The sequence below is a fragment of the Eptesicus fuscus genome, chromosome 2, assembly GCF_027574615.1.
Source record: "Eptesicus fuscus isolate TK198812 chromosome 2, DD_ASM_mEF_20220401, whole genome shotgun sequence".
Lineage (NCBI taxonomy): Eukaryota > Metazoa > Chordata > Mammalia > Chiroptera > Vespertilionidae > Eptesicus > Eptesicus fuscus.
Window position 1 is genome coordinate 3,337,178 of NC_072474.1, and position 18,239 is coordinate 3,355,416.

Consider the following 18,239-nt stretch of genomic DNA (forward strand, 5'->3'; position numbering starts at 1 on the left):
CATACTCCTGATCAGCTCAGGGTTCCCTCTCCAAGGGGAACTGAGGGGTTCGAGGTATGCTCACTGGGATCTGGGAGAGCAGGGACATGAAAGACATCAGGGCCTTCTAACCAAAGGCCACGGTTGGCCTGGGGGCTCCTTTGGGTTCTACTTGTTTGAAACACTCCCGGTGCATCCCCAGTAGCCTGAAACAGCAGGCAGCCCGCACTGGCTCACACACTGGCTCTCATGTGTACTCTCCGATTTATTTGAGGATGTGAACAGATCCCCCTCCCCCAATACCACTGGCTCCTGAAGGAGGGGGTGGCATTCTGCTGGGGTTTTTTAGGGGCGGGCGGTGTGTTAGGGACGTCACAGATGGTGGGAGAGGCCATTCCACGGCACAGGTGGGGCCAGTGAACCGGTTTGGAGCAGGGATGTGGAAGCAGGCGCAGAGTCAAGGCTGGAATATTAAGCAGTTCCCACCCTGGTGGAGCCTGGACAAGAAGGTTGGGGTTACCTGGTTTCCTAAGATTTGGGGGGCATCTGGAGGCAGTGAGGCCAGTTGGGGTGGTTCCAGTGGAACTGGGCAGGACCTGAGGAGACTGGGAGAGGACTGGGGACAGCGGAAGTGACAGTTCTTGCCCTTTCAGAGCCTACTCTTTCCATGTGAGTGCTGATGGGCAGATGCAGCCTGTGCCCTTTCCCCACGATGCCCTGGCAGGCCCCGGCATCCCCAGGCACGCCCGGCAGATCAACACGCTCAGCCACGGGGAGGTGGTGTGTGCCGTGACCATCAGCAACCCCACGCGGCACGTCTACACAGGTGGCAAGGGTTGTGTGAAGATCTGGGACATCAGCCAACCGGGCAGCAAGAGCCCCATCTCCCAGCTGGACTGCCTGGTGAGGATTCTGGGCTGTGGGCACCTCTAACTGGCATGGGAGAGCCGGGTAGCCTAGGGCCAGCGGGGGAGCCCTGTTGACCTGGCTGAGCCCTGTATGGGCTGGGTGACTTTGGGCAAGCTGGCTAACTTCCCTGATCCATGGTTTTACTGTCTAGGTAGAGATGATACTGACCTGGGTGTGTAAAAAAATGCGTGAAAGATTGAAGGGTTGTGAATGAGCAGTGCAGATGGCCTGGCAGCTGCCAGGAACAAGGGCGGGATGTGAGCAGGGGTGGCAGGGGGGCCGGAGGTGCTGGCTGTGACTCCTGGTCCCTGGGAAGGGAGGTGGGCGGTGCTGAACACTGCCCTCGCTTCCTCCAGAACAGGGACAACTACATCCGCTCCTGCAAGCTGCTCCCTGACGGGCGCACGCTCATCGTGGGCGGCGAGGCCAGCACGCTCACCATCTGGGACCTGGCCTCACCCACACCCCGCATCAAGGCCGAGCTGACGTCCTCTGCCCCTGCCTGCTATGCCCTGGCCATCAGCCCCGATGCCAAAGTCTGCTTTTCCTGCTGCAGCGATGGGAACATTGCTGTGTGGGACCTGCACAACCAGACGCTCGTCAGGTGCGGCTGTGGGAGGGACCTCGAGCAAGTCACCTAGCCCTGTGTCTCAGTACCTAGCTCAGAGCCGGCTCAGTACACCTTGGCCATCCTTGTTTGTCACATTACCATACAGCTTGCGTATGACCTCAGCCCCTCGTCATGCGTGTGGGGTAAGGAAAGGGATTAAGAATGCACATTGAGGAGAGACAGAGTGTCCACCTAGGGAGGTTCCTGTGTTACGTACCTGCCCCTGGACATGACCCCTGAGTGGAGTGGGGGAGGGGCCTGGCTCTGCTATAAGCTCACTAAAGGACCATGGGCACGTGGTATACCCCTTTCTAGGCCTCAGTTTCTTCTGCTCAGAGGCTGCCAGCTGGTATTCAGTGGTTCCCTGGGTTCACTCCTCTTCCCTGCTTGGCCTTCATAGGCAGTTCCAGGGCCACACCGATGGGGCCAGCTGCATAGACATTTCCCACGACGGCACCAAACTGTGGACTGGAGGGCTGGACAACACCGTGCGCTCCTGGGACCTGCGGGAGGGCCGGCAGCTGCAGCAGCATGACTTCACCTCTCAGGTGAGCACCCTCTCCCCTCCCCTCCCCTCCCCTCTCCTCTCTTCCCCTCCCCTCCCCGCGAGCAGCTTATTCCCGCCCAGTGGGCCATTGCAAATGATGCATCTGAGCCATCCGAGAGGGCTTCCCGGAGGAAGCAGCTATGAAATAGAATTGGCAAGGCCTTGAAATGGCCACGCTTGACCCAACTGCTTAGATTTGATTCCCAGCTCCTCCACTGTTGAGCACTTTGGCCTCCGTTTTCTCATTTCTGGGATAAGCATAATGGTAGCTACCTCCTAGATCCAGTGTGAATACCTGGAATGGTCCCTCTAAAAGCCTTAGCCATTAGCCTGGCTCAGAGGAAGCATTCTGTAGATACTAGGTATTATGATTTTTTTTTAATTTCTTTTTTATTACTCATTCTAATATTTTTAGCTATACATATTTAATATTTTAGTGTTTTATTTGCTCACTTTTTTCTTAAGGAAAGGCAGAAGTCACGGAGAGTAACTTTTTGAAAGCAAAAGATCTGTACCACCTCTGAGTTTGAATCCTAGCTCTCCCACTTACTATCTGGAGTCAGCAACCTCTCTAAGACTCAACCTCCTCACCTATAAAATGGGGATGAAAATGGCATCCCATACCCCTTGGCTATTGGGCTGAGGGAGAGGAAGGCTTGGCTTTGCAAAGGGCAGGTGGAGAGGTGATGGGGAATGAGTGGTGGGATCTGGAGGGTGGCGAGGCTGAGCTCATCTGGTCCCTCCCCTGCAGATCTTCTCGCTGGGTTATTGCCCCACTGGGGAGTGGCTGGCCGTGGGCATGGAGAGCAGCAATGTGGAGGTGTTGCACCACACCAAGCCGGACAAGTACCAGCTGCACCTGCACGAGAGCTGCGTGCTCTCCCTCAAGTTCGCCTACTGCGGTGAGCCCTGGGGAGCGGGGTCCCGGCAGCTTGGCCTGTCCTCTGTATACAGATGAGGGGCCCAAAGCTTAGGAACAGAGCCCTGATGGGAGCCAGGCCTCCTGACCCCAACCAGGGTCTCCCCATCCTTGTTCCACAGATGAAGATACTGCCACAGGGTACTGAGCTCTCTGGACGCCAGGCCAGAGCCAGTCGCTGCTGGCCTGGGGCAGTGGAACAGTGCTCCCAGCCCTGTGGGCAGTTCCTCTAGGCCAGTGATGGGCAACCTTTTGAGCTTGGTGTGTCAAACTTCGCCAAAAAACTGAGCATAACTCGGGTAGTGTGTCACTTTGAGGAAAAAACATTATTTCACAAATGTTTCATCCTCAGGAGCAGCAAATGTTTCATCCTCGGCATGCGCCGCCTCAGCGGCCGCGTGTCATCAGAAATGGCTACGCGTGTCAGTGCTGACACACGTGTCATAGGTTCGCCATCACTGCTCTAGGCAGTTCTTCCAGGCGGTGAAGACTGCAGCCTCTGACGGCTCAGAGCCCTGCACTGGAATGTCTGCTTCTCCACTGACTAGCTGTGCAGCCTGGGACACATCTCATCCTCTCTGATTCAGATGCATCTTACTCTGGCCTGGGATTGGCATGGCGCCCACCACATGGCTTGGGGGGCACAGTGTGTTCATGCTGGCAGTGCCCTGGCAGAGTAAGGGCACCCGCTGACCTCTGTCCCAGCTGGGTCTGCAGACTCAGGGCTTTGCCATTTTCCAACACCTCCTGCTATCTTCCAATAGAAATGAGAAGGATCAGTCTACCTTGGTGGCTTTAAAAAATGTTTTGGGGGAGTGTCATTGCTCCCATGTTGTGCAAACCCTACCTTTTCTCATCAGCCCTGCCCACCCCTCCACCTTGACTGCAAAGAAAGGCATTCTCTGGGTGTCCATGTGTCTGTTATGTATCTGTCCCTTGAAGCAGGAAGTCAGCTAAGCACTGGTTAGTGTTCACACCATGTTTCCATGGCAGCCACCACATCCGGGGTAGGTCTTACTTTAGAGGGCAGCAGGTCACACACAACCTGACGCCCTTTTCCTCTCCCCTGCAGGCAAGTGGTTTGTGAGCACTGGGAAAGACAACCTGCTTAACGCCTGGAGGACACCGTATGGAGCCAGCATATTCCAGGTACCACTGCCATCCAAGTGCCCCTCTTGGTTCTACCCAGAGTCAGGGCCAGACTGTGGTGATGGGGGGGGGGGGGGGATGGTGGGAGCCAAAGCGGGACCATCTTCCAGCCCCTCCCTCATGGGGTCCCAAATGGGCCTCCAGAAGCAAGGACTTGGCCACATCAGCAGGACTCTCTCTGCTGCTGATGGCATCCGGCCCCTCAGGGTGAGGGCCTTTAGGCAGGGGCTCTTGTAGGATTTCCAGAGCCAAGCAGAGAGAGAGCATGGTCTTGGCTCTGGCCCGGGAGCCGAGCACTCAGGAGGTGTGTGAGGCAGTGTTTTTCAGAGCAGTGTTACCTGATATGCAAGTAAGGTCGAGTTTCATCTCCACATTTCAATGTAAGGAGAGAGGTGGGCAGGAGGAAAAGGGTCCAGAAAGCGGTGGGAGAGGGAGGAGGCTTTTTATGATTCTTCAAGATCCGGGGCCCGGCACCTAAGATCCCCGTGGGCACTGCAGCGGCTGCAAGCCCGTGGGAGGGCACCTCTACCTGGAGGCACCCCCTGGGCTGCCTCTGAGGGGCGCTGTGTGCACGGCAGGTGGGAGCTCCGGGCGGGGGAGGGCGGTGTAACCTGGAGCATTGAAGTGGTGCGGAGCTGAAGTGACTCCTGTCTTTTTTTCCGTCCTGCACCTCCTGCCTCTCCTCCTCCAGTCTAAGGAATCCTCGTCTGTCTTGAGTTGTGACATTTCAGCGGATGACAAATATATTGTAACAGGCTCTGGTGACAAGAAGGCCACGGTTTATGAGGTCATCTACTAAACAAGAACTCTAACAGGGCTGTCAAACTCTGGGAGAAACAGACTCAGCTGTGACAGGGAGATCCTGGTGCGGGCCCCCCAGGATGGCGAGGCCCGGGAGCAGCCGGGAGCAGCCGAGCGTTCCGCGGCGCTGTGGCAGGCTGGGCGGGCGCCGGCACTGTGCGACTCCGGGCCGAGGTGACGTGTCTCAGACTCCAATGGATTTCTCTCCTCGTCCCCTTCACCGTGCTGGCAGATGCTACTAATAGACTTATGTGGAGGCTCATGGCTCCAGCTCCCCAAAGACACCCTCGTGAATCTCTGTCTTTCCTTTCTTTTGACCCGTCCCCTGCCCTGGGCTGGGGACCCTGGAGTGGACCACATACCTGTGCCAGGGACGGGGATCTTATTTTCCCGCTTGTGCAGCGCACAAGGTTTGTGAAAAATGTAAATAACAGACTCCTATCTCGGACTGGTCAGTGGGGAAGGGGGCTCCTTCTCACCAGAAATGCTAGCCGTGTATTTCGCCTGCTGTATTTGTAATCCACTCATGGTGGTGGTGTTTTGTGTTTTCTTTTTAACAGAAGTTCCCAGTTCCCGCCTGGGAGGGGAGTCAGGGAGGGGGAGGAATGGGGAGAGGAATCCTGGGGTGGAGAAAGGGAGCTGCAGCTGGTGACCAGACTGACCAGTCGGGTCCCTTGGAATGAGGGTGCCTCCCGGTGGCCTTGGGGATGGTCCCGGGAGGGTCAAGACCACGCCACACAGAGGACAGACAGTGCCTGAGGTGGGCCCGGCCGGGGCTGAGGGCACAGCGCCTGTCAGATTGGCCGCCCGCGCTGCCCGCCTCCTGTCACCCTCTCTCAGGGCTCTGACCAGCTCGCTCGCTCCCCTGCCTCCATCTCTTCGGTGCACAGTTGGTCATGTTGGGAAATGGAGTTCAGAGAACTCCCTCTCCAGCCCTTCTTAATCTGCAGACAAAACCTAAAAAGGACAGAAAGTTAGAGGAAAGCATAGCAACTCAGCTCAGGGAGCTACCAGAGAAAAACAGCAACTGATGTGGGTGCTTTTTTTTTTAAATTTGAATAAAGAGTTAGAAGTGATGTCCTTTTATAAAATGCCTTCTCCCCTTTCCTGCCTGTGACCCCTCCCTCCCCCACCCCCAAGGGAAAGTGATTTAATCTGCGGGATTGAGTCTGGCGGCTGTGGGGGCCGAGGACACTAGGAGGTGGGGGGCACCGATGTCCGGGCACACTGGTGACTTTGGCAGCTTTCAGTCTCGAGCCCAAACAGGTTACAAGTAGAATACTGTCTCCTGCAGGTACCACTTTTTGTACCAAAATGTTCCAAGGAGTTAGGCTGTTTTTTTTCTGTTTTTTTTCCTTCTTTTTAAGGAAAAGCTAAAGGCCCTTTGAGTCCTGGTGGTGGGCTCTCCATGGATGTAAGTGTATGGAAGATAATTTTTATACTGCATTTTTATGGCTTATTTTGTAATGTGTGATTCTGTCTGGTGAGAAGGAAGGAGGAGCTCTGGTGAAAACTGCCCGTATTCAGTGATCTTGCTCCTGGGCCAGCAGCTCCCCTGATGTGATGAGGAGGCCACGGAGGCTGGCCAGGCACCCATTACCTTTCTGAGGTTGGGGGAGTGGTGGCCAGAATCTATCTGTCTCTCTGTCTGTCTGTCTGTCTGTCTCTCTCTCTCTCTCTGTCTCTGTCTCAGATGTTCATCTGCCACTGTTGTTAAGGCTGTAGCCACAAGGGAGGGTGAGGGTAGAAGTTGATTCCTGAAGAAAGAAGAAAATGAAAAGTAATTGTAATGAGCTGTTTTTATATTTTTAAAAGTTACTATTTAAAGGTTGGCTTTATTGTTGCGTTTTAATTGCCCCCCAACCTCTACACACACACAGTTTGTCAGAAGAGAACCTGGGCCACTGTCACCCTCAAGTTTGAATCCTGGGTGATTGCCTTTGTCATTGTAAACATGAGCTCTTATTTCAAAGTCCCCATGCTGATTGTGCAGGATGGTGAAGGAGGGTGCTTTCTCCATACATCCCCGCACCTCCCAGTCTAAGCCCCAGGGAATGGGGTGGGAGCAGGGATTTCCTGCAGGTAGGTGGGCAGGACAAAGTTCCCTGAGGGGAAGGCTATAGTAGGTTACACCAAAGTCTTCTATAGCTGCCAGTGCAAAACTGGAAAAAATATGAACTGCAGTTGAAATTGCAGTGTCCATGAACATCTAGACCCTGAAAACCTAGATCATTTTTTTTAAAAGCTTAACAAATATAGGTGTTTTTGGGGGGAGGAGGAGGAACCTTCAATCCCTCGGTCACCAAGGTGTGCTTTGAAGGCTTTGGAGGGATTTGCAGAAGGGGCAGAAAGGAGTGCGTCAGTGACAGGGAGGGGGTCAGGGCTGGGCTGGTTTCCATGCTCTTGGATTTCCTACCCCCATTGGCGGAGTCTCCCAGAACTGCGGGCTCAAGGTTTCCAACTGCTTACTCCCTCAAAGTCATACATCAGCACAAACAATTGGCTGCTGTTATTTCACACAAGAACAAAAAATTTTTTAAAGGAGTGATCATTCTAAGTCTAGAAAGGACAGCTGGGCTGACTCGGTCATTCAGCTGGAGAGAGCATGTCCCTTGAGCTTTTAGAGAAGTTGAGCTGCAATTCAGCTTACAGCTCTGTCGGTTGACATGCTAGTAAAATGGCATCTCTTTGGGCCACACTCATTTATCCAGACCCATACATTGCAGCAGAGGGCCAGATGGCAGGCTCCAGCCAGGAGATTCTGTGTGTGCCCAGGACTGGCCTGGCGGTTGCCCACGGGTGCCACGATAGGGTTGGAGTCGGAGCTGGCCGGACCCAGTGGGTGGAAGAGGAAAACTTCTATCAGTGAATGCTTGTCCTACTGAAAGTGAAGGCCAGAGTTACTCCGTTTCTGAGAAGAGGAGGTATTCTCTGAAAGGCTGTCTACAAGATTCCCTGGGCATGGTCCAGGATGGGGAGATGACCAAGATTCAGGCTCCACCATGGAAGTCACAGTTGCGGGTGGGGAGAGACAAGACAGCCCCTTAAGCAAGGGGTGTTGGGGACATCCTTCCTCTTCAGCTGCTGGAGCCTCAGCCTGCCTGTTCTGTCATTGTAGGGCCTGTGGGAGGGTCTGGAGGTACAGAGCTGTGGCTGCTGAGTAGAAAAGCATTTTTAGCAAGAAGGCTAAATGTTATAGACTGGCCATCCAATATCCCATGATGATGGGGTATAAATTTTTTTCAAGAGCATATTTGAAACTGCACTATCCTATCTAATAAAAGGGTAATATGCAAATTGACTGTTACTCCAACACACAAGATGGCTGCTCCCATGTGGGGACAAGATGGCCAACAGAGGAGGGCAGTTGGAAGGGACAAGGCCTGCAGGGGAGGGCAGTTGGGGGAGACCAGGCCTGCAGAGGAGGGCAGTTGGGGGAGACCAGGCCTGCAGGGGAGGGCAGTTGGGGGTACCAGGACTGTGGGGTGGGGGCAGTTGGGGGCAACCATGCCTGCAGGGGAGGACAATTGGGGGTGACCAGGCCGGCAGAGGAGGGCAGTTAGGGGAAATCAGGCAGGCAGGCAGGTGAGAGGTTGGGAGCCAGCAGTCCTGGATTGTGAGGGCAGTCTCCAATCTGGGACCCTCAAGGGGTCCCAGATTGGAGACTGTGCAGGCTGGGCTGAGGGACACCCCTCCCCCCCCCCCCCGTGCACAAATTTTGTGCACCGGGCCTCTAGTTTATAATATAAAGCACAACATGATCAACCTTTTTTTTTATTTGCATGGTTAGGCACTATTTGATTTTTTGTGTGTGTGAAATATAAAATGTACTCTATTGCGGTACCCATGAAGCATTTTTAAATATTGCACCAAAATTGGGCCTTTTAGATTTGAAGAGACATCTATGCTGAGCCCCAGGTTTTATAAATGGGATGGTTAAGACCCAGAAAGGGCAGGTGACTTATCATGAGTCACATAGCCTGAGTGAGATTTACAGATCACACTAGGGAGTGGGGGACGGTAGGAGGGAGCTGCCCAGTGGCCGGGTTGAGGCCTCCTGCCCCTTCTCCCACAGAACTGGTGAAGTTCCTCACAGAAGGAGACAGCCAAAGAAAGTCATGGCAACCAGCCTCCTGCCTTGAGAACATCCTAGAACTCACACACCCATCTTGCCAGTGCTTCCCTCCCTCCCTCCTTCCTTCCCACCCTCTCTCCTGCCTTCCTTCCCTCCCTCCCCACCCCCCATCACCTACCTATCCAGCTACCCCTCTATCTGGCCATCCTATCCCCCTATCCATTCAGGCAACATTTATGAATTGAAAGCCTAGGTACTGGGATGCAAAGATCAATGAGACAATGCCCACCGCACAGAGCTCTCACCAGCTGGGTAGAACAGTCACATCAACTGACAATTTCAAACCAGATGTCCCAGCACATAGCTGAGGCATTAGCCTGGGCAAGGAGAGTGAGCGAGGATTCCTGGAAGGTGTGAGCTGAACAGACGTGAAGAATGGAGAGCTGCTGAGCCAAAGGGAGGTGGGGAAAGTGTTCTGGACAGAACGAACAGCATGTGCTAAGGCCTGGGTAAGAGGAAACGACCCTACCTGTACCTCTCCTACCCGCAACCTGTGTGGTTCTAACTCCTTCCCTGCTCTAGCTCCAATCCAGCTTGCTCAACTTCCAGTTCCCGGTGCCTCTCTGGCCAGTCTCCTCCAGTGCAGGAGCCAGGCTAGGATTCGGCACTGAGCAGGATAGTGAAACAGGAGGAGGGACCTGGGCAGAGGCCAGGGCTCCCGCCAGAGCCAGAGGAGGCAGGAGGATGGGGAGGAGATGCAAAGGCAATCCAGGGCCAAGAGAATGCCTGTGATGACCTCTCAGGGCTCTAAGTCCCTGACACAGTTGCCATTCAAAACCTTGGGGATCTGTGCACTGGCTTGTCCGGGGTCAGCCCGTTCTCTGGTGATCCACCAGGTAAGTTCCCCATCCACTCCTGCAGCCCCTTCACACCCTCAGCACTCTGAGGCCTCCTCACTGGCCCTCTGCATAGCGGTGTCTACACTCCTTAGCTTGTCCCAGGCCTGGGCCCTGCACCTCTAGTGTCAGTCCTCACCTCTTCTTGCTTCACTGCACACACCGGTCCACACACGCCTCCAATGCCCTATAACAAACAACCCCTCTGATTTTAGGTTTCAGCCAGGAATGCCCTGCATCCTTCTTTGAACCCCTGCTCATACTTCAGGACTCAGCTTCAGTGTCACCTCTTCCAGGAAGCCTCTCCTGCGCCCCCCCCCCCCCCCCCCCCCACACACACACACTCCTCTAGTCTGAGTTGGGTGTGTCTCTTTTGTGCTCTCTACAGCACATACTAAGCATGATGAATTGTGACTATTAGTTTCATTACATCATCCTTTCATCTGATGTCCACTTGACCCTCCTCCAGACAGGGACCTCCAAGAGAAGAATTGTGTCTTGTATCTCCAGGACTTGGCACATAGAAGGTGATGTTAGTTGAATGAATCAGTGAGTGTGTGATGGAGATAGCAGGCAATATTAACAAAGTGCTTAGTATGTGTCATTTCATAAACTGTCTAATTCCATATTCATAACTGTCCTATGAAGCAGCGGTCACCAACTGGTGGTCCGCGGACCACTGGTGGTCCGTGAGGTCTGAAAGGTTGGCGACCACTGGTTTAAGGAAACCTTTGGAGCAGCGGTCCCCACTGGTGGTCCATGAAGTCCGAAAGGTTGGTGACCGCTGCTATGAAGTCAATGCTATTATGCTCATTTTATAGATGAGGGAACTGAAGTTCAACTAGCCCGAGTTCATATTGCTGCTGGCTGGCTGGATAAATGAATGGTGGACTGGATGCATCATTAGGACCAGTTCAGAAGTTTGCAAAGAACTGATCCCACAAGTGGAGGAGGAGATCAGTGACCTTGAGATGAAGAGCATAAGAGGGAAAGACAGGGACAGAAGTGCCCCCTGGTCAGCTTAGGCCTTCCTCATGTCCATTAGGGAACCTCTGTCATTGCCCAGACAGCTCCACAGTGTGCCCACCTGAGCTAACCTTCTAGGCAGGTCGCAGGGCATGGCTGAAGTCTCAGGAGAGGGCCCTTGGGACCTCCTGGCCTGCTGAGGCCAGACAGAAGAGTGGGATGGGGCCGGGGGCCTATCTCTCCTGGCTGTCACTAACGAGACCTGCCCTGGGCAAGTATTTGCTGACAATAGGTTACAAAACTTGAAAAAAAAAAACAAAAACCAGGTCTGGAATCTCCAATTCTGGCAAATGAAACAGCAAGCTAACAAGGATTTCCTTTAATTGTGTGGACAGACAGACATGTTGAAAAAATTAAAACAATTTTACTAACCTACTCTGAAAGAAAGGGAATCTTTTAATGTAATAAATGAAAGACTTTAAAGGCAGAGTGAGGAACTCTCATGCTGAGAATAATATGTGAAAACTACATAAAGCAAAGCCTGACATAATTACAAAAGGAGGTCTTAACATACCACTAACAGAATTTGGTAGATTGAGCTAAAAGAAATTTATAAGGATATAGAAGACATACAATCCTACAACCAACTATTGAAGAGCACAAATTATTTTCCAACAAACCTGGAAGACGTAGATTTTACAATCAAATGAAGCAGATAAGGCACTTTACAAAATTTAACACTCATTCATGACTTTTCTTAAAGAACCAATCTAGGAATAAAAGAAAACAGACAATGGGAGCTAAACCAGACTATAGGCCTAGTAATAGATTAATGTTAAATTTTAGATACACTGTTTCCAAGTCAGTAACAAAACAAGAATACTATTACTGCTTCTATTCAACCTAGTGCTAGAGGCTGTAGCCAGTGCGAATAGAACAAAATAAAAGACTAAACAAGGTACAAGGATTAAAATAAAAGTTGAGTCCTGACCGTGTTGCTCTATGGTTAGAGTGTCAGCCCCCACACCAAAATGTTGCAGATTTGATTCCTGGTCAAGGGCATGTACCTGGGTTTGCAAGATCAATACCTGGCCCCAATTGGGGTGTATGCAGGAGGCAACCAATTGATGTATCTCTCTCACATCAATATTTCTCCCCCCACCCTTCCACTCTCTTAAGAAAAATAAAATCAATAGAAAAAATATCCTTGGGTGAGAATTAATAAAAATAAATAAATAAAATGAAAGAAAGTTGTAATTATTTGCAGATGATATAACTGTATGCATAGGAAATGTACAAAAATTTAAAACAAAAGTTTAGTTGCTGGATTTAAGATTAACATTTATTAATCAAGGCGAAAACCAAGATGGCAACATAGGTAAACACCTATACTTGCTGCCTCTCACAACCACATCAAAATTACAACTAAAAGGCAGAACATCTACCACCCAGAACCACGGGAAAGCTGGCTGAGTGGAAGTTCCACAACTAGAGAGGTGAAGAAGAAAGCGCAGGGAGACTGGGAAGAGGTGTGGAGGCGCGGAAAGTGCTGGCACCTGGATGTGCTGCTCTTTTAATCGGGAGGGAGATACAAGCTCCCGCCTGCTCTGAACTCCAGTTCCGGGTGAGACTCTGGGGGACCCAGACACATACGGGGAGAAACTGGACTGTCTGGCATCGGGACAGGAATGCGAGGGCGGCTTTCTCTTAGAGGTGCTCACAGCGATCATTCTTCCTGCATGAGGGTGTGGGATGCGGAGAACCAGGGACTTCTCAGGTTCAGGGCAGCCACTGCTGTTTGCTCCGCCCTGGTGATTCCCAGAGACCCCACCCCACCCAATTTACAACCCTACCCAAGCTATGTGCATTGGCTTTTGCATATGAATGGCCTGTCCTTTCGCCTAAAACCTGTCAAACTGCAGCTGGGTCAGAGAGCCCCAGAGCTTCCAAAAGAAGGCCCAAGGCCCAGCAGCAGCAGCAGTCTGCCTTGCTTCACAGCTGGGCCTCGTCTGAGCACTTCCAAACCCCATACAAAGAGGAGGAATCTGCAGATGTCTCTGTAGCTACTGCTGGGCAGCCCCAAACAGTGGCTGACCTTGCACCTCTTTGGAGTTGTAATTATTTGCAGATCCAAGAGCCAGTGTACCCAGTGGTCAGAGTGAGACCATACCAGATTACAACTCTTCACATCCATAAGAGACAAACTCAAGAGGAAGACTCAGTGAGCACCAAAGCCCCACTGAAGCAATTCCTGCCCCATAAGGGTGTCTCCTGTGCAACAGATCTTCCAGTGTAGACACAGCTGGTCATCACAGCCAGTTGGCCTGGAGGTCAATTCCTCCCAGTGATTCCAACAGCAATCAAGGGGTAACTACAACAAGATTGCAAACATCCCACAAAGGGGTGCACCAAGAGCGTCCAACTCAGGTGACTGGGGAGGCTGAGCCACTGGGCCCTATAGGACACCTACCTACCACACAAGGCCACTCTTATCAACTCAAGGAGACTTAGCAGCTACCCAGTACATAGAAACAAACACAGGGAAGCAGCCAAAATGTGGAGACGAAGAAACAAGTCACAAATGAAAGAAATGGATGAAAGCAAAATACTGGATATAGAGTTCAAAATCATGGTTATAAGTTTACTCAAGAATCTTCTAGAAACCTCTGAGAAATTTAGTCAGACCCTCAAGGATATGAAAAAGGACCAATCAGAAATTAAGCATATGCAGACTGAAATAAAGAATAATATACAGAGATTCAACAGCAGACTAGAAGATCCCAAGAATCAAGTCAAAGATTTGAAATATGAAGAAGCAAAAAAAAAAACAAACAAAAAAAAAAAAAACCACCCAACTGGAAAAGCATAAAGAAAAAGAATCCAAAAATATGAAGGTAGTGTAAGGAGCCTCTGGGACAACTTCAAGCGTACCAACATCCGAATTATGGGGGTGCCAGAAGAAGAGAGAGAGAGCAAGATATTGAAAACCTATTTGAAGAAATAATGACAGAAAACTTCCCCTGCCTGGTGAAAGAAATAGACTTACAAGTCCAGGAAGTGCAGAGAACCACAAACAAGAGGACTCCAAAGAAGACCACACCAAGACACATCATAATTAAAATGCCAAGGGCAAAAGACAAAGAGAGAATCTTAAAAGCAGCAAGAGAAAAACAGTTACCTACAAGGGAGTACCCATACGACTGTCAGCTGATTTCTCAACAGAAACTATGCAGGCCAGAAGGGAGTAGCAAGAAATATTCAAAGTGATGAACAGCAAGAACCTACAACCAAGATTACTCTACCCAGCAAAGCTATCATTCAGAATTGAAGGTCAGATAAATAGCTTCACAGATAAGAAAAAGCTAAAGGAGTTCATCAACACCAAACCAGTATTATATGAAATGCTGAAAGGTGTTCTTTAAGAAGAGGAAGAATGCCAGGGTTCTTGTCCCAGCATTACAAAGGGTTCAGCAATCTTGAGAAAGGCTGTGCATAGATTAAATAAGAGTTCAAATATGAAAGATAATTTTGAAAGGCATTGGGGGTCAGAGGAGCTTCAGCTAAAGGAGCTAAAGATCTCAGTTCATCCTTCTTCTCCTTGTCTTAGGACCCCTGCTTTTTATTAACACAATTTGTCCTAAGGCAAGGTGAAGATAATACACTTCAAAGGGTAGGGTACAGAAGCATTGTCAGATTGGGGAATAGCCTACAGCTGTTCAGGTGTTTGGCCAACAGGAGGCAATAACATGTAGATTGAGATGCCCTGAGCTGTCTGGCAGCAAGCAATCATCCTATTCAGGTTTGGGGGAAGTGCCCTTTAGCCACTCCAACAGGTAATTACATATGTGACTCAGCCCTTGTGGAGCCCCCAAGTTTCATCAACCTTTTGATGAAACTCTTGTAATTATGACATGCTGGAATTGGCTTCCGGCAGCAGAAGAAGAAAAAGGTAAAGATAAAAAATTATGAACAACAAAGTGACAACAAATACATGTCTTTCAACAAGTGAACCTAAAAATCAAATTAATAAAAAACCTGATGAACAGAACAGACCGGTGAATGTAATAGAATCAGGGGCATAGAAAGGGAGCAGACTGACAATTCTCAGGGGGAAGGGGTTGAGAGGGGTGCAGGAAGAGACTGGACAAAGAGCTTACACCTATGGACGAGGTCAGTGGGGAGGAGGGAGAAGGCCTGGAGTGGGGTGGGAACTGGGTAGAGGGGAGCTATGGGGAGAAAAAAGAGGAACATCTGTAATAATCTGAACAATAAAGATTAAGCAAATAAAAAAATTAAAAGATAAAGAAAGACGCAGTAGCGTGCCGACTACGAGGCACTGCAGTAAGGAGCTGTGTCCTATGAAGCTTGGTTTCCATTGTGTCGCTATGCTCCTATGCGAGTAATATATTGTGACACAAGTCTGTCTACAATTATAAAAATAAACTGTTCTTCAGTTTGAAATAAAAAACATTTATTAATCAAAAGCTATTCATAATATGAATAACTGCTATTCATAAGCAATAACCAGTTAGAAAATGTAATATAATGAAATAAAATGCATTTACAATAACAATAAAAAATACTTATGAATAAATCTAAGTAAAGCTATAGGAGAATTTAGTGGAGAAAAGGATAAAATTTTATTGAAGTATATATTTAGAAGACCTATGTAGATCATAAGCTATGCCCTATTCATTGATGAGAAAATTAGATTTCATTTTAAAAACTGTCTTTCCCTGCCCTAACCAGTTTGGCTCAGTGGATAGAGCATCGGCCTGCAGACTGAAGGGTCCCAGGTTCGATTCTGGTCAAGGGCAGGTACCTCGGTTGCGGGCACATCCCCAGTAGGGGGTGTGCAAGAGGCAGCTGATCGATGTTTCTCTCTCATCGATGTTTCTAACTCTCTATCCCTCTCCTTTCCTCTCTGTAAAAAGTCAATAAAATATATTTAAAACAAAACAACAACAAAAAAACTGTCTTTCCCACCAGCCTATATTACAATGTTAAGCAAAATCCAAATAAAATGTTTTCTATGTAGTTTGATAAGCTAATAGCTGAATTTATTTGAAGAGTAAAGGACTAAGAATAGCACATATAACACTGAAGAAGAATCAGAAGGGAGGACTTGCCCTCCAGATAGGAAGACTTGTGTAAAGCTACAGTCCCAGGAGAGTGTTCTTGGTGCATGTGTAGAAAAGACCAGTGGGACAAATGGAAACATAAGCAGACCTCCATGGAGATGTGAGTCTGACTGACCTGGGTGGCATCGTGTGTGAGTGAAGAAAGTACTGTTCAGCAAATAATTCTGCACAGTGGGCCATCAGTATGGGGGGGGGGGGGATGAATCTCTATCTCGCACACTACACAAAAATAAAGTCTTTAAACTCTTAGAATGAAATATTGAAGAGCACAACCTCAGTAGCCTGCGGAGGGAAACAATTATTGAACACAACACAGAAAACAAAAGCTATAATTTAAAAACTAAAAGAGTCGAATTGACTACATTACAATGTGAAACACCTGTATAGTTAGATATGCCATAAAAGTACACAACATAGACCTATGAATGCAGCGCCTGCCACTGACAAAGAGTGGTATCTGGAATACGTAATGAATTCTTCCAAATCAGTATGTGAAAGCAAACAATGCAGGAGGAATGGGTAGAGGACAGAAGCAGGTGATTCACGGGAGAAGAATGGCCAGTAAACATGTAAAAAATGCCACACCTCACTAGTTACCAGGGAAATGCAAATTAAAAACAAAGCGAGATAGTACAGCTCATTCGCATTGGATTGGCAAATTTTGAGTTTAATAATATGGAGCTTCCGTGAGGGTGGGGCACGACTAGTACGTCAAACACTGCTGTGGGAGCATAACTGAGTCACCCACTTTGTGGAGCATTTGGCAATAGGCAAGTGGAAGCAACACAATCCTATGACCCGATAACCCTACTTCCAGGTATATACCCTGGAGAAACTCTTACACAAGCACACAGAGGTGTACATGGAGATGTTTATTGCTCCACTGTTTGAAGTAGCAAAAATAACTGGAAATGACCTGCTTATTATAGGCGCGTGGGTAAAGAAAATCTATTCATTTTTGTATAATGAAATTGTGTATGGACATTAACATGCATGAACTAGATCTTTACATATCAACTTGGATAAATCTCACAAACACAATGTTTAGTGAAAAGAGAAAGTTGCAAAAGGAAATACATGATATGATATTATTTATGTCAAGTGTAAATCCACATCCACAGTTACAAATTTGTACACACACACAAACATAAATAGGAAGAATATATAGCCCTCCACCAGGATAATGGTTATCTGTGGGGAGGGAAGGAAGGAAAACATTGTATTACCTTTACATTTTTTAAAAAAATATTAAAATGTTCCCATTTTAAAAAACCTGTGTGGTGGCTTTAGTATTGTCACATTATTTTCTGTTCTTTTCTGCATGTTTGATATATTTCATAATTCAAGATTAAATAAAGAAAGAAAGCCATAAAAATCAGGATTTGAGGAAGTCACCCCTAGCATAGTTTCTGGTGACTAAAAGGAGAGTTTTGGGCACGCGGGGAACAGGGCTGGGCTGGGGACACATGCCCAGTGGCACAGAGCAAAGTCCCAAGCTCACTGTGTCATCTCAGCTATGTCACTGGACCTGTCCAGTCCCCCACCTTCTCGTCCGTCTATGGAGTGATGCTTGAAAACTGGATGAGCAATTTTTGTGTCCTCTCCAGCCTAGATATTTTGTGATTCTGAAGATTTTGTAGGTGTGCAGGGGCCACTATCAATCAGAGACAACATGGATTAAATTTGTTTAGCTTTTCATTATAAAATATGCTAAACAGATGCCAAGCAGAGAGAACATTATAATGAACCTTCATGTGCCCATCATCCAGCTTCAATAGTTAGCAACTCGGCTAATCTTGTTTTATGTCCGCCTACCCATTTCTATCCAGCCACCATCACTGGAATACTATGCAGCAAATCTCAGACATCTCATCATTTAATTAGTAAATATTTTAATATCGCCAAAAGGTAAGATCTATTTTTAAAAATATATAGCAAAGAGAATATAGTCAATAATATTGTAATAACTGTGTGGAGTGTCACATGGGTATGAGACTCATGGGGTGATCACTTTGTAAGGTATATAAATGTCTAATCACTATGTTGTACACCTGAAATCAATATAATATTGTATGTCAACTGTAATTTAAAAATAAATTTAATCCAGCTGGTGTGGCTCAGTGGTTGAGTATTGACCTATGAACCAGGAGGTCATGGTTTGATTCCCAGTCAGGGCACATGCCTGGGTTGTGGACTTGATACCCAGTGGGGGACATGCAAGAGGCAGCCAATCAATGATCCTCTCTC

The 18,239-nt window shown here is 48.8% G+C and overlaps 1 protein-coding gene across 11 annotated transcripts in view; it reads left to right on the top strand.

Annotated features, from left to right (window-relative positions):
- TLE3 (TLE family member 3, transcriptional corepressor) overlaps nt 1-6,745 on the top strand; it is a 46,477-nt gene extending 39,732 nt beyond the window's left edge. For all 11 annotated transcript variants that reach the window (XM_008151357.3, XM_028160334.2, XM_028160338.2 and 8 more), the window contains 6 exons: nt 633-882; nt 1,245-1,492; nt 1,899-2,046; nt 2,797-2,947; nt 4,037-4,113; nt 4,805-6,745. In XM_008151357.3, coding sequence (XP_008149579.1) covers nt 633-882; nt 1,245-1,492; nt 1,899-2,046; nt 2,797-2,947; nt 4,037-4,113; nt 4,805-4,912 — 982 coding nt within the window. In that variant the 3' untranslated portion in view covers nt 4,913-6,745. The remainder of the gene's footprint in view (nt 1-632; nt 883-1,244; nt 1,493-1,898; nt 2,047-2,796; nt 2,948-4,036; nt 4,114-4,804) is intronic.
- Nucleotides 6,746-18,239: the final 11,494 nt, after the last annotated feature.